The sequence below is a fragment of the Brachionichthys hirsutus genome, chromosome 11, assembly GCF_040956055.1.
Source record: "Brachionichthys hirsutus isolate HB-005 chromosome 11, CSIRO-AGI_Bhir_v1, whole genome shotgun sequence".
NCBI classification, from domain to species: Eukaryota; Metazoa; Chordata; class Actinopteri; order Lophiiformes; family Brachionichthyidae; genus Brachionichthys; species Brachionichthys hirsutus.
The window spans coordinates 4,202,744-4,228,914 of NC_090907.1; the positions used below are offsets into that span (position 1 = coordinate 4,202,744).

General features: G+C 46.8%; 2 protein-coding genes across 2 annotated transcripts; one reads left to right on the forward strand and one right to left on the reverse strand.

The window, feature by feature from the left end:
• The first annotated feature begins 7 nt into the window (after window positions 1-7).
• On the forward strand, window positions 8-14,550 carry inppl1a (inositol polyphosphate phosphatase-like 1a). Its single transcript, XM_068745657.1, has 27 exons — window positions 8-177; window positions 4,034-4,097; window positions 4,812-4,959; window positions 5,051-5,132; window positions 5,437-5,583; window positions 5,847-5,937; window positions 6,128-6,217; window positions 6,633-6,725; window positions 7,522-7,672; window positions 7,903-8,009; window positions 8,592-8,694; window positions 8,806-9,002; window positions 9,081-9,198; window positions 9,352-9,448; window positions 9,622-9,760; window positions 9,848-9,947; window positions 10,313-10,401; window positions 10,498-10,579; window positions 10,656-10,745; window positions 11,076-11,189; window positions 11,484-11,660; window positions 11,742-11,897; window positions 12,001-12,085; window positions 12,287-12,373; window positions 12,492-13,230; window positions 13,527-13,660; window positions 13,729-14,550. The coding sequence occupies exons 1-27, from the start codon at window positions 8-10 to the stop codon at window positions 13,823-13,825; spliced, it is 3,747 nt and encodes a 1,248-aa protein (XP_068601758.1). The 3' UTR covers window positions 13,826-14,550.
• A 3,212-nt stretch (window positions 14,551-17,762) lies between these two features.
• phox2a (paired like homeobox 2A) lies at window positions 17,763-19,751 on the reverse strand. Its single transcript, XM_068745506.1, has 3 exons — window positions 19,529-19,751; window positions 18,338-18,525; window positions 17,763-18,251 (listed from the first exon to the last, which is right to left on the reverse strand). Exons 1-3 carry the CDS (start codon window positions 19,749-19,751, stop codon window positions 17,763-17,765), a joined length of 900 nt encoding a protein of 299 aa, XP_068601607.1.
• Window positions 19,752-26,171: the final 6,420 nt, after the last annotated feature.

Genomic DNA, 26,171 nt, shown 5'->3' on the forward strand with positions numbered 1-26,171 from the left:
TGTGGCCATGGCCGGGGGTGGGGGGGCTTCTCCGTTGGGGCCCGCGCCGCCGATGTGGTATCACCGGGACCTGAGTCGAGCGGCGGCCGAGGAGCTTCTGGCTCGGGCCGGGAGAGACGGCAGCTTCCTGGTGCGGGACAGCGAGAGCGTCGCCGGGGCTTACGCTTTGTGCGTACTGTAAGTAACTTTAACGTAGGAAAGAGTTCAGAGTTCTGCTTTATATGCACCTTTACGTAACTTTATATCCACCTTTATGTAGCTTTATATCCACCTTTACGTAGCTTTATGTCCACCTTTATGTAGCTTTATATCCACCTTTACGTAGCTTTATGTCCACCTTTATGTAGCTTTATATCCACCTTTATGTAGCTTTATATCTGCCTTTATGTAGCTTTATATCCACCTTTATGAAGCTTTATACCCACCTTTATGTAGCTTTATATCCACCTTTACGTAGCTTTATATCCACCTTTACGTAGCTTTATATCCACCTTTACGTAGCTTTATATCCACCTTTATGTAGCTTTATAGCCACCTTTATGTAGCTTTATAAATACCCCCCCCATGAAGAAACTTGCCATGTGTTTTTTTACGGTGCTTTTTTTTTTTTTTTAAGTCCAGAGGGTGTCTCAGCGACTGTCTGCCCTCCCCAGCAGTGAAACTCCAGCATGGAAACACAACTTGATTCTATTTTGTCTGATTTTTGTCTCTTTAACAGGCGGTGGAGGTAAATATGCACATCTGATGGGCATATAAGATCAGGGTCATGGTGCACCAGCTGTTTACCCTGGCATACTGGGGGGGGGGGGGGTAAACATGTGTGCACATGCTGAGGGCTGGAAAAAGTGATTAAAACCCTCATTTGCGCAAGACGTTTTGTCACCAATCCTGTTTGTGTTTGAGTAGACGTCACACGACCGCCGGTAGACTCAAAACTCAAACTGGAAAAGAGATGTGAAACGTTCTAAATGACCTTTATGAGTCTCTCCCCCCCCCCCCAAGGGAAGTGTTCATGCAAAGTTCATCAGATGCAAAGAATGCAAGAAGCATGACCTTTGCTGTCTCACCGGATGATTCCAACATTGACTTGAGCTTCTGCCCCGACCCGTTTGAGCTGGGATTTATACAGTTAAAACTTCAATCTAATGATTTTTTTTGTTGCGTATATTGCAGTAAATTGTTTCGATTTGCTCATGACGCAGTTATTCGGTGTTTAGCGGGCGATTCTATCTGCCTGTCCTTCTAAAGAAAGGACGCTTCCTCTTTGAAGTGTCTCAGAATGTCCTTTTGGTTGAGTTGTGCTCTAACTTCAATCAAAGTTTCCCGGCCTTTTCACAGCTCCACGAAGGTTCCGCACGCTTCATTTCATTGGATCGTTTGTTGCTATGAGTTTTTCGAAATCAGTTGGCAAAGTGAGGAAGGAAATTGACAAATAGCTAAACATGAGTAAAACTTTAAAGCATTTCAACATCTGTGGATTTATTTTTATTTTTTCCATAACGCCTGTTTTTTTTGTCATGACCACAGCGGATCGTGCTGGAAGCTCGGGGCTGATGATGGGCTTTCATTTGTCACATAACTTTCCTAAATCAAATCGAATAAAGCTACTGTAAAGCCCATTCAGCAAAAAGAGTGTTCGTAAATGTTGCGTTAAAATTGAAATGATCATCGCTTTATAACTTTTTTAAAAAGGTTTTAGAGCTACTTGTATGATGCTATGATAGCAGTTCATTAAACTCAAATGCTTATTGATCGCACACAGATCCTCTTTGCCCAGAAGACTACAAGAGGCATGGTGGTGACCTTTCGGGTTCCCACTCATGGTATTGTTTTTACCTCTAGATACTTGTACGAGTCTCCTCTTTACACACGTACACAGGTGGGTATTTCCTTTTTGAGGGTTTTGGAGACGCCAGAGCATTTATGAGGTTTTTCCACTCTGTTGTTAGTGTCTGAGAATAGAGTGGTGGGGGGTCGAGTGTTTGGGTTGGTGACATTGCAGAAGCTCTTTCATTCCAGGACCAGTTTGCTTTTCACTTCCTCTGAGTACCGTTCAGCCTGCAGTCTTATGGTTTTGGTGTGTCTGTGAGAAAATGGTTTGAGAATAGGCAGTTATTTATTAGAAATGAACAATTGTTAAATTATATCTCGTAGGTTTCTGCTTCCTCTGTTGCTGTTGCCTCACAGGTTCAAATCCAATGTGGGGGGGGGCCTTTCTTTGAGCAGTTTGCACGTTCTCCCCTTGTCTGCGTGGGTTCTCTCCGGGTTCTCCGGCTTCCTCCCACCACCAAAAGCATGCAACGAATTTGGTTACACTAAATTGTCCATAGGTTGTGGATGTGTGCGTGAAAGATGTGTGGTCCTGCAACGAACTGGCGGCTTGTCCAGGGTGTGCCCCGCCTCTCGCCCGTGGACAGCTGAGATGGGCTCCAGCAATACCCGCGACCTGGATTTCAGATAAAAGCAATCAGGAAAATAAATAAATGAATGAATGAGTGTTAAAGCTTTGCAACAAAAAAAAGCTCATTATTTAAGAATAGTGTAAGAATATTTCTCCTCTGTACTCTGCAGCTGTGCCCAACGCTTGCACCTGTGGGATGCTAATTTGTTTGCTTTCTCCATTAGCAATAGCTAATAGCTAATCTTTGACACAAGCTATTGTTGACAACACATACACACACAGTATGAGGGTTCTGCATCTATCCCATAATAAACCTCCCTCCCACTGATACGACTGAAACAATAGTATTTATTCCACAGACCTGCAGAGGATCTTGTCAGCTGCCAACAGGAAGACACTGTTATGTCGTAGCAGCTAAAAGCGAAAAGGCCCTCACAATAGGAATCCTTCGCCGTGAAAAAACCCTCCTAGGATTTTAAAATTGCATCTTGTTATCATCGTGCTTTTGACCACGTCTTCATCTGAGTCCATGAATTCCACGCCGTGTGCCTGACCCGCCCACCCGGGTCGATGCAAACCCGTTAAGTCGTTTATGTGTAACTTTAAAAAATGGTCCATAAAGCCTTGTTCAGATGCTTGACTCCACCCATTTTTGCAAATATAACTCCAAAATGTCCCCTTTTTTTATTGAAGACTTCTCCCAAGTTTCATCAAATCCTTACTCTGCCTCGTTAAGTTTGTCAACAGACACAGTTATAGCTTCATTTTAACTTAATTTATAAAAAGAAACATTCTCCTCATGGGTTGTTGTCGAAATATTTAATCCACCCCATGTTTTAGTTTCTGTGGGGACTCTGACCTGGAAAGGCCAGACAGGCGGATTCGTCCCTCTCTGTTTATACAGCGCATACACACTTTCATCCTGTAGAAGTCAAAGCATGGATCATGCGTTATGCAAGGGTTGCTTTCCCGGCTTCCACCCTCCTTAGCAGACACACAACCATAACACTCGGTAAGTACACACACACACACACACACAGATAGAAGCCGCAGCATTTGCTTGGCAAATTGAACATTGTGGGCATGGTCGACTGAGCAGACATGAAAAATCATTCAAATCCAGCGTGCTGCTGCAGGCGTGCGTTCACCACGGCCGTGCACTCACAATGTCAGGGCATCGATCTGTGCAACCCCCCCCCCCCCCCATCAGAAATGGGAGGGGGGGGTTGCACAGTTTGATGCACATTTTTTTTTACTGAAGGAATTATCCAGGTTGAGAACGGACCAGCTAGTCTGTAGTCTGAGCAGCGAGTGTGTTTTACGGCGGCTGCTTTTATTTTGTGCTGTCGCTGTAACCGTGCGTGCGCATCAGGTTCAGTCCTGCTGCATCATGCTGCTGTACGGATAATACTTCCTCACAACTTTGACAGACGGCAACAGGTTGCCGCTTTCATACATGCAGACCCCCCCCCCCCCCCCCCATGCAGACCGAGGTAATACAATGTGCACCGTTGTTGTGTGTGTTGTTGTTGTTGTTTTGATATCTCAAAGTCGTTTCTGATTTAATTTCTTCTCCCTGCTTTTTTTTCTTTTTCTCTGATTTGATTTCTTCTGATCGATCTTTCTCCACAGGTTTCAGAAGCATGTCCACACGTACAGAATCCTCCCGGATGACGAAGGATTTCTGGCCGTCCAGGTACAAGAAGACGACACACACACATACGCTCTGCGGAGGTTCACTTTGTGTCCGTGTGCGCAGCAAAACCTGTGTTTGCTTTCAGTAGCAGCTGGACGGCTGAGATGCTTTTGTTGGCTCGGAGATCTCTCTCTCTCACACACACACACGCGCACACACACACTAACAGCAGCCTCTTTGTGCATTGTGCCCAACAGCTGTGGGGTCCCCACCACACACACACACACACACACACACACACACTGTCTGAAACACTCAGTCATCAACATGGTGCTTCAGACTATCATGTCGCCACATCACATCTGCTGCGGGAGTTTGGGGGGGGGGGGGGGGGGGGTGTTTAGCTGTGAAGCTAAAGAGGAGCCTAATTTTGCTTCTGGGAATATCTTTGAAAGAAATGTTTGCTAAAAGTTCCCCCTGGTTTGAATAATATTTAGACCATCAGGTCACGTTTGCTTCCCTGAAAATGCCCCGTGTGGTCTCGTTTTATTTGGAGTTCTCATCATCCAGAGGTCTTTGAATGCCTCGCATCGATGTTCGGCTGATCGCTATGCAGAGTCGATTGATTATAATCGGTAACAGCATCACGACCGAGGATGAAACGGGGCGTCGTCAAAAGGCTTTGCCCTTCCACATCGTCGCCGACAGAAAGTTCATTCTCCAGATCTGTGATAATGTGTCTCTTCCTCGTTGCCCCCCCCCCCCCCCCCCCAGACTTCCCAGGGAGTGCAGCCGAAGCGGTTTAAGACGTTACTGGAGTTGGTGTCGTTGTACCAGCAGCCCAGCCAGGGTCTGGTCACCACCCTGCTTTACACCGTCGACAGAGAGGAAACGTCTCTCAACGACGACAGGGACTATTCAGGTGCCGCCGAAGTTCACATCAGCACGGGCGTGCCCACAGCAACTGTCATCCTTTCGTCCAATGGTTGCTCTCCTTTTCTGTGATTGGTCAGACGGAGAGGATGAAAAGCCTCCCCTCCCGCCTCGCTCGGCCTCCACCTCCACGCCTCCAGGACCGGAAACGGTAACGGACAGGTGGGTTTCATGTTAATACGAGCATCAAGCGTGGAGCATCTTAGCCAGCATGTTGGTCAAGATCCTGCTGGAAACACACAAACACAAACACGCACACACACACACACACACACACAGGCCTTCTATATATGTCCTCTCCCTTTTTTCATCGTAATGCAATTGTAAAGCTAATAATTATTAGCACATAACCCAGAAGGCCCAGGCACGTCGTAGCGTGTGTCCCTGTTTCCTCCAGACTTATTCAGTGAAATGCCGCTGAGGCCGAGGATCCCGAGTGTTTAATGCTTGTTTGCATTTATTTTAGCGCGCCGGCAGCGAATGGCCTGAGCACTATCTCTCACGAGTACCTGAAAGGCAGCTATGCTCTGGATCTTGAGGCGGTCAAGCAGGGCGCCTCCTCCCTGCCTCACCTCAACAAGACACTAGTGACCTCCTGCAAACGCCTTAACGGGTAAGAGGACGCAGCAGCTCGCCCGGTGACGCATCCCACAGACACACGGACTGTTGTATATGCAAAGCTGTTGTTTTATTGTTTCTTTGGAGACAATCCTGGGGTCAGGACACTTCCCCGTGGGTGACAAGCACTCATGTCACAGGGTACCTTTGGCCTTGTCTGCCTGGATCCACAATGATCTACGATAGAGTGATAGTAGCGTCATCTACTCCTCTATTAAACCAACATGCAAATGTGTCTTTTTTTGTTCTCCCACATAGGGAGGTGGATAAGGTTCTGTCCGGTCTGGAGATCCTGTCTAAAGTCTTTGATCAGCAGAGTGCATTCATGGTCTCCAAGATGATCCAACAGGTAAAGGCGTCTTTGTTCCTCTCTGTGTGTGCGTGATGGGGCAGACTTTATTTATATACTCTGTGTACGCCTGAATAGACTGGTTATACATCTCATCAGATTCATGTTTTAAATGCACAATTTGCTTAACTGTCATGATGATCAAGGCAACATGGATGACTGCTGTTTGCTCCTTTTTTCTCTCCATCAGACGATGACTCAGGGCGGAGACCAGGAGTTGGAAAACCTCGTGACGAAGCTGGCCATTCTCAAAGACCTGCTCTCCTCCATAGAGAAGAAGGTGCAGGAATAAAGGAGATTGTGTTCAGTCATGCTGCAGGCTTGCGTCCGCACTCAGGCAATACTCCTCGTGCAATGGTCATCGGTCCAGAGGCCCGGCTGTCTGCATGTGGTACAAACATGTGTGAGAGACAATCCTGGAAACATGGAGGACGCACCGTTGTAGAGGATTGGGAGGATTCTTTTGAGCTACTTCTTGCTAAGCCATTGAGACAACTTGTTAAAAAGTATTTGCACAATCAAAATGAGTGAATTGAGAGCAATGAAGTCAGGGCATTTAGAGTCAGCCGAAGATCCTCCTGTCTTCATCAACACCCGACTGAAACTGAAAACGATGCCTTTTGTCTGCTAGTATTTGTATATTTCTTGTGTATTTTTTGTGTCCCCTTTAATTTTCTCTCTCCCCCCCCCCACAGGCTCTGAAAGCGCTACAGGACCTGAGTTCATCCTCTCCGTGTTCCCCTCCTTTCTCCATGCGTCAAAAAGCCATTCCTGTGCAGGCCTTCGAGGTATACGTGTACACTCACGCAGACACACAAACACAACTTCTACACATTTGATTTATGGGTGTCTCCCCGCAGGGTCATGTGAGGTCGGTATCAAGTTGGCAGTGGTCATGAAATAAAACTTTTTTTTTTTTTTTTACCTCCATAGGCAGGGAATAGCAACAGAAGAACTTTCTGTATTTTAGCAATTACAAAATATAACACATATAAGTTTGTGTTTAAAAGTGACATGTTGTACACTATAAGATTATAGCTGCTGGAAATATGGTGTATGTAACGGAAGAGAAAAAGGCAAGTGTAAGCGATTCAGGCCAGACAGAGGAGGAAGAAGAGATGAACGATGTGGGACACCAGCGACCTGTGGCGACCTTCAGACGCTTCCTGTTACACAGGAACGGACGCGCTACGCTGACATTTTAAGATGCGGCACCCGATTTGTCCGCTGACTCACAAACAAACATGATATGACTCAAATTTCCATCTTCTGCTTCACACCTCGTCTCATGAAAGGAGTTTTCTGTTCCCTCGGGCGAACCCTATGATTTAAGACCCAGAAGGCCCACTGTGGCCCGCCCACTGTGACAGAACCGCCTAAAAGTATCTAACAAGCAATTTATGATTATTGAAGCAGCGTGTAATTTAACATTCTGATAATCCACACGTGTTCTGTATTGATAAAAGTCGAAAACGAGCGCGTCAGCAACCCCCTTTGGAGACCCCTGGTGGTTTGAGCTTTTTATTATTCGAAATGCAAATGAATAAACAGAACACAAGCGTCTGTGTGTATTTGTCTCTTTAGGTAAAGGTGGATGTTTATCTGGCAGAGCTGACAAAAATAGGAAAGAGTCAGAAGTACACGCTGTCTGTGGACGTGGAGGTAGGACGCCTGGTAGTGATGAAGAAGGCGAAGGACAGCCAGGAGGACTGGACCACCTTCACGCACGACAAGAGTGAGAATTAAGCAAACACTACGAACAACATCAGAATCTCTGAATTGTGTGATCATTTCAGACCCCCCCCCCCCCCCCCAGGAAATTATTCACTGAGTGCAAACCATCGCTCACAATAATGTGGACGGTATCTGTTAGCCGTAAAGCTTCATCTGTGAATCTCTTCCTTGACCTCGTTTCCTTTCTGTGGCCTGCCGCCTCCCGTCTGTCTGTCTGTCTGTCTGTCTCAGTCCGTCAGCTGATCAAGTCTCAGCGGGTGCAGAATAAGCTGGGCATTGTTTTTGAAAAGGAAAAGGACAAGAGCCAGAGGAAAGACTTCGTCTTCGCTAGCGCCAAGGTCTGAAGTCACCTGATGCACTGTTTTATTTTACATTTACGCGGTTAAACACATAAACTCCAACATTGAACTCACACACACACACATTAATATTTAAACTGACATGGAAATACTTTGTTTCTTTGTTCTTAAATAAAAGAGATGTTGAGAAATAGTCTACAACATTGCTAAAAGGGTCAGGTTTAGCCCTTGCGTCTGTTTTTAAACCTTGTGGGGAAACCCCGGTGAAACCTGTAAGGCCAAACGTCTTGCTGTGTCTGAGGAATGCTGAAGCTGTGGGTGGAAGAACGGCTGCAGGAAAGGAGAGCCACTGAGAATATCGTCAAAGCTGGCCCTGCATACGAGGGGCGATCCGCTCTGTGGCACATAACTCAGACACAAACCGGGGGGTGGGAACCCACGTGGGGGGGGGGTGATCTAAGACCCAAAACAACTTCTCACCCTTAGATCATCTCTGATGATGTTTCCAAATCAGAATAAAACAACACAGAATAAAACACTGGCTGTTCGTCAGCGCCTTAAAACGGCGACCTCCACCCACTAGTGTGTATGTGTGTGCGTGTGTGTGTGTGTGTCTTTCAGAAGCGGGAAGCATTTTGCCAGCTGCTGCAGCTGATGAAGAACAAACATTCCAACCAGGATGAGCCAGACATGATCTCCATCTTCATAGGAACCTGGAATATGGGTATTATATTTAATCTCTCCTAGAGTGAGTTAATAGCACCAAACGATGACATCTTGCTTTCCGTTGTAGCGAAAGGTAACAGCGACTTTGAGTTCTGGTCTTTCTTTGCAGGCTCCGTGCCGTCAACCAAGTCCGTGGCCTCGTGGGTTTTGTGCCGCGGCCTTGGGAAGACTCTGGATGAGATGACAGTCACCATCCCTCATGACCTCTACGTGTTCGGAAGCCAAGAAAACTCCGTGTGTGATCGGGAGTGGGTGGAGTCGCTGCGCGCCATCCTGAAAGAGCAGACGGAGCTCGACTATAAACCGGTGAGGGGACCTTCTGAAGCGGTCGATTGTTAAAGTCAGGTCTGGTTCTTCATTCCCTTTTGTTGTTATTCACTGTAGATCGCAATCCAGACTCTGTGGAACATCAAAATCGCCGTGTTGGTGAAACCCGAACACGAGAACCGTATCAGCCATGTTGGGGTGTCCAGTGTCAAGACGGGCATCGCCAACACACTGGGTAACAGAAGCGTGAACAGCGGAATAACGACAGTCAAACGTTGAATTACACACATCAAAATGTGTGTGTGTGTGTGTGTGTGTGTGATTTGGCTCTTGAGCCATAGCGCTGTAATTAATTTGACTTATTTTGTTTTCTGGGATGATTTCCAAGGTAACAAAGGAGCTGTGGGCGTGTCCTTCATGTTCAATGGGACATCCTTTGGCTTTGTGAATTGTCATTTGACATCAGGGAATGAGAAGATCGGCAGGTACTAAAGACGACTCATTGTGTGAACGGCATGAAGAAGAAATACTCAAATACAGACGAGAGTACTCTGAGCCTCCCCGGTCGTGTGTGTTTAGTCTGCCGTCGCCGATAGACGGAGCTTTTAATCTTTAGCCTCGTATTGGATGCGACGCGTGTGACCTTTGACTCCTACAGGAGGAACCAGAACTACTTGGACATCCTACGCCTGTTAAACCTGGGAGACAAGCAGCTGAGCTCCTTTGACATCTCGCTGCGCTTCACGAATCTCTTCTGGCTGGGAGACCTGAACTACAGGCTGGATATGGACATACAGGTGGAGCTGAGGACACACCAGCACAAATGCAGCAGGTTTGGACGACCGCTGATGGTGGGCTCCTTTCTCGTGTGTGAATGTGTGCAGGAGATTTTGAACTACATTAACAGGAAGGAGTTCGACCCCCTCCTGAAGGTGGACCAACTCAACCTGGAGAGAGAGAAGAGCAAAATCTTTTTGCGCTTTGGTTAGTGCCTCTTTGTTGCTGCCTGAAGACGCTTGAACCTTGAATGGAAATGAAAGTAAAACCACTAATACCGGTAGATTCTTAGCCTTTTGAAATATTTAATCATCAGCTACAGCGGTATTTCACTTGTGTCTTATTGATTTTTTAACTTCGTACATTATTTCTTCTAAATAAATTATTGGTGTCTTTATCATTTCTTTGAATTTTTCCCTTCACGCTCCTCCCTGCGTTTTCGGGAGCAAATAAATAAAACATTAGAAACAAATATGATTTAGGTTCTTCTACAGCCATGACTAAAGGATAAAGATGGAGCAGCTTCTGCTCATTCTTTCTCTTACTCTGACTCTTCCTCTGCTTATTTGCAGCGGAGGAAGAGATCTCGTTCCCACCCACGTACCGGTATGAACGCGGCTCGAGGGACACGTACGTCTGGCAGAAGCAGAAAGCAACTGGGGTGTGTTTACCATCGCAGACGGACGTAACGCAGATATTCACCCACTTTACTTCCTCAGTTAGTCATCCTTGTCTTTTACTGTCTTCCTGGTCCCAGATGAGGACGAATGTCCCGTCCTGGTGTGACAGGATCCTGTGGAAGTCGTACCCAGAAACACACATCGTCTGCAATTCCTACGGTGAGCCGAAATGAACTGCTGTCTGTGTAACGGATCAAGAAATAAACTTTAATTCTCTTTGTCCTTTGTCTTGAAGGCTGCACAGACGACGTCGTGACCAGCGATCATTCCCCTGTGTTTGCCACCTTTGAGGTGGGGGTGACCTCCCAGTTCGTCTCCAAGAAAGGTGCCGAAGAGTTAAAAGAAACGCTGCAGAGTCTCTTTCTCTGTTTATTTGATCTTTCTGCAAGTTTTTTCCTCTCCTTCCACTTTCTTCGGCTCCTGCTCTTTTTCAGCCCATGGATGGACTCAATAATTTGGGCATAACGCCGTCTTTCCAAAATAGAACGGACTCCATCATAATTTTGGGAACTTAATGACGATCTGTTTGTTTTCCGGCTCAACTGTGATGAGTCTGGTCAGACTCCGGGAATAGACAGAGTTGGATCCACAAATATTCCTCTCTCTGCCTCCACCTTCCCGATGCCCCCCCCCCCCCCCCCCCGTTGTTCTGCAGGCCTGCCGAAGTCTTCAGAACAAGCCTACATTGAGTTTGAGAGCATTGAGGCCATCGTGAAGACGGCGAGCAGGACCAAGTTCTTCATCGAATTCTACTCCACTTGTCTGGAAGGTGAGATGAAACGTCCACCGAACTCTGCTTGGATGAGCAGCTCAGGCAGGGTGGACGCAATAAGACTGTCTGTTTCTTCTTCTTGCGTCTCTCTCTCTCTCCCCCTGCCCATATCAGGCAGTCAGTATACCTTAATCCAGCGTCGGTTTGTGTCGCACCCCCTCCTCCTCTCCACCTTGTACTTTTGAATGAAATGCAATCCCTCCTCTTCTTCCAACCTGTCCTTCCCACCTTGTTCCCTTTGTCCTCTCTACCCTGCATCTCTCTCTCTCTCTCTCTCTCTCTCATTTATAGAGTTTAAGAAGAGTTACGAGAACGACAGCCAGAGCAGCGACAATGTCAACTTTCTGCGCGTGGGCTGGTCCAACAAGCAGCTGACGACGCTCAAACCGCTGCTCTCGGAGGTCGAGTACCTGCAGGACCAGCATCTGCTGCTAACGGTGAAATCGCTCGATGGATACGAGTCCTACGGTACAAACACTGTTCAATCCTGTCGCTCATCTGTCACTTTTCATAGACAATTCAAAACAAAAATGTTTTTTCTGCTCTTAGGAGAGTGTGTGTTGGCTCTGAAATCTATGATTGGCAGCACGGCACAGCAGTTCCACACCTACCTGTCCCACCGGGGAGAGGAAACGGGAAATATCCGGGGGTCCATGAGGGTCAGGGTCCCGTCCGAAAGGATGGGAACCAGGGAGAGACTCTACGGTCAGTGTCTGGTGATGGAATCCAGCCCAGACGACATGGAAGGAGTTTAAAGGGAATCGTTTGTGACATTCTTTTACTCCCTGTTGCTGATGTCGTGTCTCAGAGTGGATCAGCGTGGACAAGGACGAGACTGGCGGACCTAAAGGGAAGCCCAACGTGGTTTCCAGAGTGGGACACGAATACATCAAGTCAGTGCATGCTTGTTTTAACATTTTCATCCAGTGGTTTCGTGAAACGCAACGAGATCAAACTTTCCTACATCAAATATTTGATTTGTGCTCTCGGTCTTGTATTCAGTTAAGATTCGGCGCGGATATACGGTAGGTTTACCGACGCCTTTTTTTGCTCCCCACCGCGTGCTGACTTGATTTGATGGTTTCTCCCCGCAGACCGACCGCGATCCGCAAACAGCTCGGCGAGCTGGGAAAGGTGAGCGAGGAGGGAGAACGGAGCGGCAAGGAGGAAGCAGCTGCAAGGTACGGACGCAGCGGCCAGCAGACGATACAGGAGCCGCCCTGAAAACAAAATCCTCTCGGCACGTTTTTCACCGGGCGAGCAAACGTAACGTTTCAACTGTTGGTGTGTCTCGTGAAGACCCAAACAGGAAGCACCAGACGGCGATCCCTCCATCAGCAAGAATTGCTACAATAACCCCGCCTACTACATCCTGGAGGGCGTTCCCAACCAATCGGCAGCTGCTCTCTCACCTGAGCTTCTGTCGCCCACCTCTGCGAACCCCCCGGCGATTAAAGTCCCCCTCCCCTCAGCCGGAACTCGAACCAAACCCCCCTTCGTGATCCCAGGCCACCCACGCAGACCCGCGACGGGGCCCCCGGTCCGCGCTATTAGCGAGGAGGGCTCCTCGGATGACGACGGAGGCCCCTGCGTACCAGGAGCGCAGGGAGGTGGCGTGGGAACGGCTGTTGGAAGCACGCTGAATCGGCCCCCTCCTGATTTCCCCCCGCCTCCTCTTCCCAAGGGCGCTTTGGAGATGGCTACAGAAGCCCCCTTCGCCAAGCCTCGCCCCATTTACCCGGACTTAGCGGAGGTTAAGATCCCAGCAGCCCCTCCCGCTGCCCCGCTGGCCCTCGGAGAGGGTTTCCGACGAGGGGGGGGCGCCGCCGGTCCGGGGGTGTTGGATGACCAGTCGTGTTCTGTGCTCCAGATGGCAAAGACTCTGAGCGAGAGCGAGTTTCCCGGGCAGCCTCCTCGTGCTCCCTCTGCCCCGCCCCCTCTCAGGGGCCAGCCAATGGGGTTGGGCCTGGACGCCTGCCGCACCTTCCCTCCCAGGAACCCCATTCCAGAAAGTATCGCAGAGGACATGCCCGAGGAGGTGAGAGACCGCCATCCAGACGAGTTCTTCTCCTAGTTTAACTGAAGAACGAGCGAGGCTGCCTTTTCTTTTTCTACCGATAGTTTCCCAAAGTATAAACGTAAAAGCTCTTCCACTTGGACAGGACTCAGCTATATTTGATTTTTACCACAGGATTTGCATCTTTTTTTCTCTTATATTTCTAAAACACAAAGGCGTTCCTGTTTCCCTCCGGAGGAGCAGAACAGTAAAACCATCCCGAGTGTTCTGTTCTTATTGTTTTTTAGCTGACGCTGTGCTTCGTTCTCCTCGTGTAGGCGCTTTGGGGCAGCAGCAGCTCCTCTTTGTCGGTCGGCGAGTCTTCGGTGGGGGAGTGGCTGCAGCGGCTGGGACTGGAGAAGTACGAGCAGGGTCTTCTTCACAACGGCTGGGACGACCTGGAGTTCCTCAGGTACGTGGACCGAGCCCTCGCCCTCTGGAGCGAAGACGCCGCTCACGTCTGTTCTTGTTTTCGACCAGTGACATAACGGAGGAGGACCTGGAGGAGGCCGGCGTGCTCGATCCCGCTCACAAGAGAATCCTGCTGGAGAGCCTGAGGCAGCAGCAACAGAAATGAAACCAGTGTGAAACTGGTCCGAGACTGGTCCGAACCGGTCTGGTGCCACACCAGGCCCAACCTCAGCTGAACTGACATGAGCTGGACTTTGCCATTTGATGCCAGACTGTGCCTTCTGAGAGAAATTGCACTCCATTTGTACTTGTTCGAGCGCCATCCTTTTTCTTGTGTACTGTATTTGTGTGTTTTCATTAGAGGTGGCCTTATTTAAAGAAGATGACTCCAGTCCTTTAAGCTTCTCTACATAACCCTTGGCTTTAGTCCTAGTGAGCAAACACGGGGTTAGATGTCGTTTCCACGGGAAATTAGATTCGTACCTTGACGTCCTCTCATGCGTGTCATTCTATCAGTTCTGATCCGCTAGCCGTTCCAGCTTTTCCCTTTTACTCCCAGGAATCCTTGGATGAGGAGTAGCTGAATTAATAAATACTCCTTAGGAAAAAAAAAGAAGGAAATTGGAGTCCTTCACTCTCAATGTAAAATTAGATGAAGGCTAATTGTGGGAAATTAGAGTGTCTCCTAGCAACAGCGGGTTCTTCTCAGGTGCTTTCCCCCCCCTGTAGTGTTCACCATTGGTTCAAGCTATTGTTAGCAAGCTCTCAATTCATTCCCGTGATGGAGAGAGCAGGAGATGTATCCCTCACGCACATCGGACTAAAGTAAGCTCATCTCACCTTTCTCAGACTTTGTACATTTGCGATGTTGTTTTAGTCGCCGTTATTTAAATGGGGGGGGGGGGGGGGGGGCTATTGTCTCAGTGTCTCTGCATGTATTTATAGTTTAATTTCTGTTTATTTTTTGTTCATTGGAAAGGGAATACGGAGCAAACCAACCAAACTGGTCCTGACAGAGCTAGGCGGTGACACTGACGGTGTTTGCCGCCGCCGCTGCCTGTTCCTGGTGTGCGCTTCAAACACACAGGAAGCGTGCAGCATACGGATCAGTAGCACGGTCTTGATTGATCGATGTAGAAATGATGAGGCTGCACAGAAATCTAATGTGATTTTGAGCATTTTAGCCAGTCAGGGACCTTAAATTTACGATCCTGCTGAGGATTTACGCTGCCATTGTTTTGTCACAGTCTTAGTGAAACAATTGTTTAAAAGAAATTCCCTGATTTTTTTTTTTCTTTGTTGATTTTGTTTTGTCCTTTTTTCTTGTTTTTTTTTTCAAGACTTGGTCTTGTGGGAGAAGATGTTACCTCTCATAATAGATTAATAACAGAAAGGTCAGGTTGCTGCAGGAGAATAGGAGTTTGAAGGCTGCTGTTCTCTACGTTAACCGGCAGGGGGCGCTCCTGTGTCGCACACCAACAGGGAAGTTAAACGAATTCATGTTCAGTGGAACGTCTTTACAATCTAGTTGTTGTCAGTCGTTTATTCATACGATGTGCTGAAATATTTAGAAATCTGAGACAGCTTAACTGTTATTGTTCTTAATTTAAATCCTACATTAGAAGCTGAACCATTAAACTATAGATTATGGTTGATTTAAGGCATGCAGACATACGTTCATCTCAATTTACCTGTAGAGTTTTCTTTAGCAAGATGAATTGAATTAGAATATTCCTCTATTTATGCACAAAATTAACTTTTGCATCTAAAAATATGATGTAAATTACTAAAATAAGGCCCTGAAAGCAAACTCCTGACTCTACACTGTTACATAAGGGACATAGTGTAAATAAATCTCATGAGGATGTCATTGTTGGAGTTTAATTTGTCACGTCTGACATCATTTTCCTGCTTCCGTCTCCTACAGCGTTCGTCACGTTCTTCTAATTCAACCTCAGACTCGGCTACTCGTTTGTTCCAGGCGTTCGGGGGTCTTTGAACATCGTTGAAAGTTTGTGAATTTTAGGCTGGCTAAAGGCCTTGAACATTTTAGACGTAGGTCATGGAATGTTTTTTTAATTTAAACATTGTGTGTAGGAGTTACTTTGATATTGTTATGGGTAAATACTGCATGTTTTATCAGAGTAAGCCGTTCCGTAATGATGGTCTGTTTTAGCCGTCCTTTGTTAGTTGTCTGTATCTTCTCTAAAGCCTGAATGTTATTCATAAAACTCTTAGTGTTGTAACTGTTATTACCTTGATTCCCTGTGTCAAAATTTGCTAAATAGTTTCTTGAATTTGAGGGAATCCGGCCCGTAAAATGTGACATTTAAGTACGTGTGGTCGCCCTGCGTGTTGTGAGACGTGTAGTTTGAATGTGGGCGTGCCATGTTCTGCATTTTTGTAAAGTCTTTACGCCCTTTCTGTGTTTTGTGTGAGAGAAATCGAATGAGTGAAAAAGAGACTTGTCCATTTTAGTGTTGTCTGACACTCCCATCTCATCATGTTCCTTCATTTTGTACCTAATCTTGGTTAAGTTAATATAAGTCGTTCATCTCTGTAATATTGTTTGTTTTTTTTTTGCAAATAAAATCTCATCTTTTCTTTTATAGATTGCCTCATTTTCTTGTTTTTGTCGTCTACGGAGAAAAGCCAGCAAGATGAATGGAGATATCATTTTTAAACTAAGCAAATAAAAATTATAATAAGCGAGTCCTGGCAGTTTTTTATTCAACCATGACTTCAGGACGTGAGTCCTCAGTGTTCAGGAAAAGGTCTTTGTACATACACACACATCACTCTCTTCATTGTTACACAGGTCATTGAATGCATCACGTAGTGCTTCCATAATGTAGATTTATTAGAATATTCAGAGTAGTGCTATAAATTCTCAGTCATCATAGAGCTTCTGTCCGTTCAAAGTGTTCGTGGTCGTGTTGATCCTGTAAAGCAACGTGGGAGAACACAAGAAGAGGCTATACCGAGTATTTATATTACTAATTACGGAATTTACACTCACAAAAGTTCAAGGAGCATTTCAAAGAAATCTGTGGCTGTCACACGTACATAAAGAATATTAATAAATACATGTTTATTTTGCCGTTACGAGGTGAAAACCAGTCTGAGTTGCATTGATTTGCAGCGAATCAAGTGGGGATGAACTTTGTGAAAGACAAAAGCAGCTTATCAGTGAACAAAGTATAGAAAACTCCATCAGATGTGAGCGTCCATCTCTAGAACATCTATCAGCTTGTGTCACAAGACCATCCAGACTCAATGGAAATATAGACTTCAACAAACCTTCCCATCAACCCTAACCATAACCCAACCATCGAGAGAGAAACTCTTCGGTTGGTGACAACAGTGAGAAACTAGTACTCGGACACCCTCGGCACAAGTGTATCCCTCCACCATGTGCCCACTCTTTGATGGAAAAAAGGCATGATGGGACGGAAAAGGGACTGGATGGAGATGGGAGGATTCTGGATCGATACCGAAATGAGGGAGGAAGAGGAGGAGGAAGAGTAGGGGTTGGACCGGACGAGCAAGGCTCCCCTAATTGGATTTTAGGGGTGCTCTACTCTGCTCTACAAAGGAGATTTAAGGAGCCGGTTCCCTTCTGTTGGGACTCTGTTCAGGGGGCTTAGAGGAAGTTGTGCTTGAGGCAGCAGATCCTGAAGCATGTTTAGATCTCTACTTCAGACTTGTGTGTGTGTGTGTGTGTGTGTGTGTGTGAGAGAGACCATCCATGTTCACCAGAGCCAACCACTGAGGAGTGATTTCGTTTTATTTATTTGTTGACGTGATCTCTCTGATGTGAGGGTGAAAGTGAAGACTATACAGGAGGAAGGAATCTGATCGTGTGTCCAGGTAGTTTTGCAGGTATAACGCACAGTTGCATAACATTTTGGGGGGGGTGAGAGGAGGCGACCTTTGAACTCGTCTGAGTTAAACAGTTTCTCAGAGAAGCACCGAAGGCCTCGCTGAACGACACCAGTGGATTCGGCAAATATAACGGACAAGCCTACACTTCTCTCAACGAAAGCTAACCCCTGTTCCACTTGATCACACAATGTTTCTCATCCCCCCCCCCCCTCTGTGCTTCAGAACAGGTTTGTCTTGATGGCCGGGTTGGGTTTTCTGTGGAAGGAAGACAGAACCCCGGCAAAGGGCCCGGTCATACTGTCCGCCGGCTGCCAGGCCTTCAGGATCTCCTGAGTCTGGATGGCGGGCTGGGCCACCGCCGGGTTGGTTGGCCCCAGGCTGGACCAGCTGGGGGGCTTCAGCCCCTGCAGGACCGGAGAGCTGCAGGCGTTGGCGTAGCCGCCGGTGGCAGGAGCCGGGCTGGGGCTCAGGCTGGAGGGGCTCCCCAGGTTCCCATTGGCCGATCCCGGCAGGGAGGCCGTGCTGTCCGGGGTGGGGCTGCAGGTGGATTCTTTGGACTCGTCGTCGTCTGATGAAGATCTGGGCTCTCCGGCCTTCTTCCCTCCAGAGTTGGAGCCGCTGCTCGAGGTGCCACCAGAGCTGTTGGCTTTGGAGTTGGCTGCGCGCTCCTGCTTACGGAATTTGGCACGCCTGTTCTGAAACCACACCTGGTCAAAGAAAAAAAAAGAGACCAAATCAAAAACCCATAAGATATTGTGGCTTTTCAGAATAAAAGCATGCGCCTCCCTCTCACCTGTACCCGCGCCTCCGTCAGGTCTATCTTCAGCGCCAGCTCCTCTCGGGTGTAGATGTCCGGATAGTGCGTCTCGGCAAAGACCCGCTCCAGTTCCTTCAGCTGGGAGCTGGTGAAGGTGGTTCTGATGCGCCGCTGCTTCCTCTTCTCGTTCAGGCCGGAGGGGTCCGAGAAAAACTTGTAAGGAACTGCGAGAGAGAGTAAAAATAAAATAAAAAATAACATCCTGTCAGTGAAAGATTGAACGGGCGATAAGGAACAGCGGGATTCTGAGCGGGTTAAAAGGCTGCGCAAATTTAACGGGGTTGATTTTTCTTTTCTTTTCTTTAAACAAAAGATGATTTGATTCGATAATGAACTGCGCAGCGTTTGTCCGGTTGTGGATCTGGCAAACGGATTAATTGATTGATAAATCGCTTCGTTTAACCAATCAGAGCATTGAATTTAATCATTGCCGCTGAATGCCGAAAATGTTCAAAAAGTATAATTATTCAAAGCTGATAAATAAATTCAGACTTTATTATCTAGCCTAATTTATTATGTTCATGCTGTTTATAGTGGCCATTAGAATTATTCTAATTAGCCTGTGTGTTTTGAGCAAATATGAATGGGCCGTTTATTTAGAGAATTTATCAATGCTGGTAAATAGCTTTAGTCAATATGAGTTTTAATTTGTTCATGATAAAAATGTGCGAAGCAAACATATTTAAATTTATAAACGCAAAAACTCAATTAAAGGGTAAAATAAAGTGATTAATTTGTGAGAGGAAAGCAATTACAATTTTAAATGTCAGAGGTCTTATTATTATTATTATTATTATTATTATTGTCTCATGATTTATTCTAATTCGTTTACAGGTATATTGGCTTTTGCCCAAATGAAAACGGAAATAGAATAAATTATCTTTTATCAGTGATATTTTTTTATATTAATCGATTTAGATTTCTCTCGCTTAAAATTAACATTTCATTGTAATTTGCCTCTAAATCGGGATTTAGGCCCAAATTAGTTGCCATCTAACGAAAATGTGACAAATGAATGTTCTTTTTTCTTCGATCACTTTTTCTTTTGTCCCTTGCTATTAACTCTATTCTATTAACTATGAACTAATTAAATGAGCGCTTTCCCTCGTCACCCTGTAACATTTCTTCCGCAGCTCTATTTGTCGGCACCCCGAGGCGTAGACGCACCTGAGGAGTAAGGCGTGGGCTGGTGGTCTCGCAGGGCTCCCAGGGTGCAGCTGGCCGTGCTGAGCGGAGTGCAGCCCGGGTTAGTGAAGGGTCCACTCCGGATCGGGTTGTACTGGAAGGAGCTGGCCTGGCTGCAGGAGCTGAAGTCCGCGTAGGCCGACGCTTCCATGGCTGCCATGCAGGAGTCATAGGAGTTCAGGTAGGAGTAATCCATTTTATACATGGAGATCGGCCGGTGCGAACGCCGGTGCAGCGCGCAGCGTCTTCAGCCTCCTTTAATCTGACTGCTAACCGGAAGCTGGTTTCTCTCCCGTATCTCCAAAGGACTGTTGGCTCCAGATCTCCCGTCACCTTTATGGCGGCTCCTTGCAGCTCAATAATCCAGTCGTTTTCACTTTTCTCACTACAGATTATCTTTCTTTCTTCCCTTCTCTCCTGCTCCTGGTTGCGTCTCTCTCTCTCTCTCTCTCTCTCTCTCTCTGCGCGTCTCCTCTGCGTCTCTCTCCCCTCTCGCGCTCCGTCTGACAGCGCGCTGCGGCTCGCGCGGTGTTTATAATAAACTTGGCAGAGCGCGAGACAATAGCGAGGCGGTGGTCTAGTTTCCATGACAATGCCATCCAGCGAGTGAGCGTGCACGTATAACCCCGCCCACCACCCCACCCCTGACGTACACCCGCGTGCGCAACATCTCCACATCTCACACGGCGCCGCGCCCGCGCGCTCGCAGGTGTTCAGAGTTAAATTGGGAGTGTAAAAACAACAACAACAACAACAAATACAAAAACAACAACTTCCGTTTTATTTTACCCCCATTGTCGGACGTTTAATTACCAAAAACAAAACATCACTGTTTATTATTACGTCACATTTAAATATAAATGGCGTTTATTCAGCTAATAAATTATGCTAGCATAATTCAGATAGCATAATTTATTCGGTTTGTGACGATTACGTCATTTATTAATGAAGAAAGCGACATTCAATTGAGGAATTTGAGCGTATACGCTTGAATATATTTTCTAAAAGCGGCTATAAAGAAGATTTACAGGAAGTTCTACTTGAAATATGTCTGATATTAACTTGAGCCGGGGTGATGCTGCATCTGCCTCTCGTTCATGCCGATTCAGCGGGGCTGAAAGTAATCTATTACCACGTGACTGAGCCGCAGTTCGTGGAAAAACAAGCGCAGCTCCGCCACAGACGTCTTTATGAGGGGGAGAACGTCCAGATGTGACGGTGATTGCTGAGATTAAAAGCTTTTGATTAGATTCCGATCACTTTTATATTCCGGGATGTCACCGGAACGCGTCAGCGCTGATGTATAGACAAGCGCGACAGGCTCACCTAAACGCATTGACGCCCCATAAATTGGTTTAAGTTTATTGTTCGGTGTCACGCAATGTGATAAGTCATATCCCCACACGGCTCCCATCACACAAACACACGCGCAAGCACGCACACACACGCACACAAGCATGCGGGTTTTTAAACGTAATTTGCTGCTAAATCTGCATTTGGAGGGATGCGCATCAAATTAACGGGATTTTTATTAGCGGATAAATTTCAGCAGATAATATAACCCGCCAAACAAACGAAAAAAAAAAAATACGTGTTACGCGCGTGCGGGGAATGAATTCAATTTGCGTGTACGGGAAGCAAAGTGCGCGTTCATCCGTTTACTATAAAGGCGGCACGCGCAAATTTCTGCGTGGACTTGCAGCCCCATAAACGGTGATGATATCGGCTTAAATCGTTAATTTTAAAATTCAAACAGTTTTCGTTTTCATTGCGGTTCCATTTTTATCTGCAATACTTCGGTATTGCAGATGTTTCTTACAGCCATTCTGTTAAATGTCTCACTGTGTTTTCCGTTCGAATGGCAACTTGTTACTTATTGCAAAAATATTACACTGAAGTTTTTGTTAAATTTAGATCATATATACGTTTTCCCCCGCTGACGCGCCTCACTTGGAGATAGTTTCGTGATTTTTACGCGCGTTATAGGCCCCAAAAAGGTGTTACCGGAACCAATACTGCAGATAAATAAGCTTTTATCTGACGGTAGGTTGCATTTAACAATTTACTGGCGATAAAAATAAGAAAGAATTGTCACGTTTTTGAAATACAATCACCTCAGATAGAAATACGAGTGAATACAATGTGACTTTTCATTACCGTTGACTTTTAGGTGATCCTTATGATCACACTATTTTTACAGTATCGTATCATAGTATAGTATTATAGTATAGTATCATAGTATAGTATTATAGTATAGTATCATGGTATAGTATCATAGTATAGTATTGTAGTATAGTATAGTATAGTATCATAGTATAGTATCATAGTATAGTATTATAGTATAGTATTATAGTATAGTATCATAGTATACTATCATACTATAGTATCATAGTATAGTATTTTCTCTCTCTTCCATATTAGCTCCCAGGCCGCTCTGTTTGCACTGCGTCCCTGTCCGTCTGTTGGGTTCAAAGGTGAATTTACCAAGAAACTTAAACTGTTTCAAAGTTAAACTTTCCAGAAACAAAAAAGAGCAGCCATGGAGCGTCTCTCGTTGGCCCTTTTTTCGAGCATTTAAACTTTAATCCCTTCAAAGAGGGCAGCGGTCTCTCCCCGGCCGCTAATCCGCCCCATAGTGCTCCGGCGCGGGGGGAGACCTCTTCTCTGCGGAGGCTTTCACTTTGGACTTTTACATTCATGGGGCGATTTGGCGGAAACAGTAACGGAGATCTTTGGCATTCATGACGTCTGAGTCAACAGAGGGGGGGCACAATGCCCCCCCCCCCCCGAGGCCCCTGAGAGAGGAGGGATTATGGAGGACGGAGCTATTAGGAGAAAAGAACACTTGATAAATGCTGACCGTTTCTAATCAGAGTTTTGATTTGGTGGCTATTAAAGAATCAATTTGTCTGATTAAAGGAACAGATACCGGAGACAAAATGTAGATAAGAAAGAATTATCAAGTTGTGTACAGTTATTATAAAATATTTATTTTAGTATGATATAATAAAATTCTACATATTTAATAACAAATCGGGGGGGGGGGGGGGGGGGGGGCGGCTTATGATGGATGGTGGGCTCTTGATGGAGGGATGAAGTATCTGGATGATGGGACACCGGCTCCACTGGCGTAAAAGAAAAGCCACGCGGGAGGCCGCGGCCCGGTGTCTGTCACGCAACGCCCGGCCGTGGCGTGAAAAAGCAAGTGAAGCTGTCAATCACAGAAGGAGCCTGTCAGATCCACCCATCACATCAGCCCCGCCCCCCGCCATTGATCCTCCTTCTTTTCTCCAGCTTTTTACTTTCGCATAAAATACGGTTCGAGTATCAGTGTGAACTGAATCAGAGTCCACGGACGGAGCCACGGCCATCCACGCTGAGTGGCGTGATGGGAGCTGATTACTGCAGCTGATGAGGAAGAGGAGGATGAGCTCCTCCTCATCGCTACTTTATTCATTTACACTTCAAATAATGTAGAAATAAATGTATTTCAAAATTATAATAATCAATGGAGTTATTTTAGGTTAAACTATAAAGCTATTATTTATGTTATGTATCAATTATTTTAGATTGTATCGGCTCTCTCTCTCTCTCTCTCTCTCTCTCTCTCTCTCTCTCTCACACACACACACACACACACACACACACGGTTTAGTTTGGTCAGCATGTGTCCACTTTGTTTTTTTTAAATCCCTTATCAATTATTTATGCTATGGCTTTATCAATAAGTGTGATATTCAACTATATGCGCCATCTTTACTGTAAAGCACGCCCGTGCGTGTGCGCGTGCGTCTCTCCACCTGTCACTAAAAACGTGTCGCCTTTCCTTTCAGCCTCGGTCTTTACGGCAGAGCCTGGCGGTGCATTTGATTCGCCCGGTGATGGATGACAGTAGTGTGTGTGTGTGTGTGTGTGTGTGTGTGTGTGTGTGTGTGTGTGTGTGTGTGTGTGTGTGTGGGGGGGGGGGGGGGGGTGGGGTCCCGTCGGTACGCTTGTCCCTGCTTTTCAGAGCCCAAATTACCGGAATGCGCCGTGACGCTGCGACTCGAGACGACGGCGCGCGTCTAACCGGGTTAGAGACGGCGCGTCGTCGGAGCTGCGTTCGACCCCCCCACTCAGGCGGTGTTGAGTCACGTGATCAGAATCAGCCTCTGAAAAGTGAAAACGAAAGGGATCGCAGCTCAAACGTGTCCCTCTGCAGACCTTTCAGTGCTTCGGTGACGTCATTTTTCAGGTAAGGTCATATCGAGATATTTATGTGCGTCATAATCCGCACCAAAGCGCGTCACTAAACAGAAATGATCAGGATTAAGCTTTATTTGCAAAATCTCTGCTTGACCTCCTCGGCTAGAAAATGAGCATGGAGTCCAACACATGGTCGGCGAGACCCATAAAGGGCCGGTCCGATAAATAAAGAGTCGATAATACCGGATCAAACACGACAAAATAATCATTAAAGGTTTTATGGGGAAAAAAGAAATTCCGCCATTAATTCCAACCTATCAAATTCCGCTCATCCTTATTGAAGTCCAGTTTTACATCGATTCACTTACAAAGATTATTATGACGTAGAGCATCTGCGGTTACTCGCATTCTGCGTGCGCGTCTCTCCGCTGCGGCACCAGGCCCGTATTATCCTAATGGGCAACGGCGTGCTCCTTAAAAAAGAAGCTTTTTAGGATAAAAACCAGGTCCCGGGAGACCTCGGTACGTGCACACGTACGCACGCACGCACACACACACACACACACACACAGGCGCGCACCACAGCTGGAGCGGCTGGGACGGCCGCGCGCAGGAGAGCCTCTCCAAACACGCTAATTAGATCTGCAGCTCTGGCCCCGCGCTCTGAAAGCAGCCCAGCGGCGGGACGCGCGGAGCTGTGGAAAGTTAATTAAATTAAAGCCCCTCTAAACTAATCAGGCTGCAATCTGCCACGCGAGCTGTCCCTGAGCAAGGTTCGAATTAGGCGGAATGGATTTGTTCCTTTTCTTTAAAAGAAAGGCGGGCAGACTGCTGTGTGTGTGTGTGTGTGTGTGTGTGTGTGTGTGCGCGTGTGTTTTTGGTATAGGGTCCTTTATTTGTCTTTTATGCTAATTCTCCCAGGAGGGGGGGGGGCATGTCACGTGATTACCGGACGGCATCCGGTGCTTGTCCCACCATCCCACCGCTGCAGACGCTGAAGTCTCGTTTGACCGGATTCCTCGCAGCTGCCTGAACGCATCTTTAAACGGAGCGCACCGAGGGAGGCTGATGGAGGTGAAATCGATCGCCTTCCTGGGGGAGCACAATGAGAAGGAAAGAGGGAGGACGGGATGAAAAGGGGGGGGGGGGGGGGCAGATACGATAATGGGCGAGCCTCTATAGTCGCCCATCATTCAGCACCTCCACCTGGCTGCTCCTGCTCCTGCACCTCCCCGAGCCTGCGCGCTCACTGCGCACTCACTGCGCAACATCCGCACCGGTTATAAATAACTAGATCTCGAACACAACTCATCCCGTTCAAGTAGACAAACTGCAAAGGTCAAAGGTCAGATCCACAGAGCAGGAAGTCAAAGTTGTGAGATGAGGTTAAATATACATCTCATAAAAATACTTTATCACCAAAGCCGGAGTATCCAGACTACAAATCAAACCATCAGCTTGTGATCCAGCCTCGGTGACAGATGTGGAGTGATATTTGATATTTAAAGCATTTTACAACTTTCAAAAAAATAGTTAACCTTTTAGATATGAGAGGAAATTAAGGAGATATAATAAAGCAGAGCTTCTGTTACAATTTGTGCAGAGAATGTTCGCCATGAAAGTCCAGCATACTAGAACTCTATAGTGAACACCCAGTCTTATGACGGCCTTGCAGAGGCAGCCTGAGCCCCCCCCCCCCCCCCCCGTTGTACTTCTAAACTGCATGCTCTTAACATTTTAACCAAATTAGCACAAAAATAACTGACACGGAAAATCTTGGGGCGAGATTGCCTCAGATCAGCAAAGGAGCGCTGGCCGGAATCATGTGTGTGTGTGTGTGTGTGTGGGGGGGGGGGTGTATATGCACCGTAATCACGCCTGATGGGGTGGAATATTCAGAGCCAAATTAAGAAAGGGTATAACTGCTGCTGCTGCATCCTCGACCGAAGGGCGATTCCACGTCGGCTTAACTGAAGACACAGATCTGCTCCAAAGGTCTTTCTTTCATTCCTCTTTCTCTCATATTTAAACTTCCACCGTCTCCCTCGCCGGCGCCCGCAACCCGCCCCGTAGCAGAAGGTGGAAGAGATGGTCAGGCCAAGAGGAATGGACAGATGGAAAGGATAGGAAGCGGGTGCACGGAGGATGGGAGGAGAGAGAGCGAGAGGGAGGTTAGAATGATGGAGGGCCAGGTTTCTGTTTCTCCATAATCTAATCACAGAAATGGCAGCAGTCAGAAATAGCCTGACGGACAGACTAAGAGCCTCTTCTGTTTCTCCTCCTCCTCTTTTCCTTGTCTTCCTCCTCTGGGAAGGTAAATGGATACACACACACACACACACACACGCTTGATTTGCTTTAACCATAAAGTGTAGATGTGTTTGAGGGATATAAGAGATGTGAAAAGCCTCCAGGTATCAGAGCAAAACCCGATCCAGTG

What these genes read in the sequence shown, in the direction of transcription:
- inppl1a (XM_068745657.1), top strand. Translation starts at nt 8, where the DNA reads ATGGCCGGGGGTGGGGGGGCTTCTCCGTTGGGGCCCGCGCCGCCGATG. An exon ending in TCGTCTTCGCTAGCGCCAAG is followed by an intron (nt 8,010 to 8,591) that starts GTCTGAAGTCAC and finishes TGTGTCTTTCAG; the next exon opens with AAGCGGGAAGCATTTTGCCA. An exon ending in CCAGTTCGTCTCCAAGAAAG is followed by an intron (nt 10,746 to 11,075) that starts GTGCCGAAGAGT and finishes GTTGTTCTGCAG; the next exon opens with GCCTGCCGAAGTCTTCAGAA.
- phox2a (XM_068745506.1), bottom strand. Translation starts at nt 19,751, where the DNA reads ATGTATAAAATGGATTACTCCTACCTGAACTCCTATGACTCCTGCATG. An exon ending in GCCCACGCCTTACTCCTCAG is followed by an intron (nt 18,526 to 19,528) that starts GTGCGTCTACGC and finishes TCTCTCTCGCAG; the next exon opens with TTCCTTACAAGTTTTTCTCG. An exon ending in TGACGGAGGCGCGGGTACAG is followed by an intron (nt 18,252 to 18,337) that starts GTGAGAGGGAGG and finishes TTCTTTGACCAG; the next exon opens with GTGTGGTTTCAGAACAGGCG.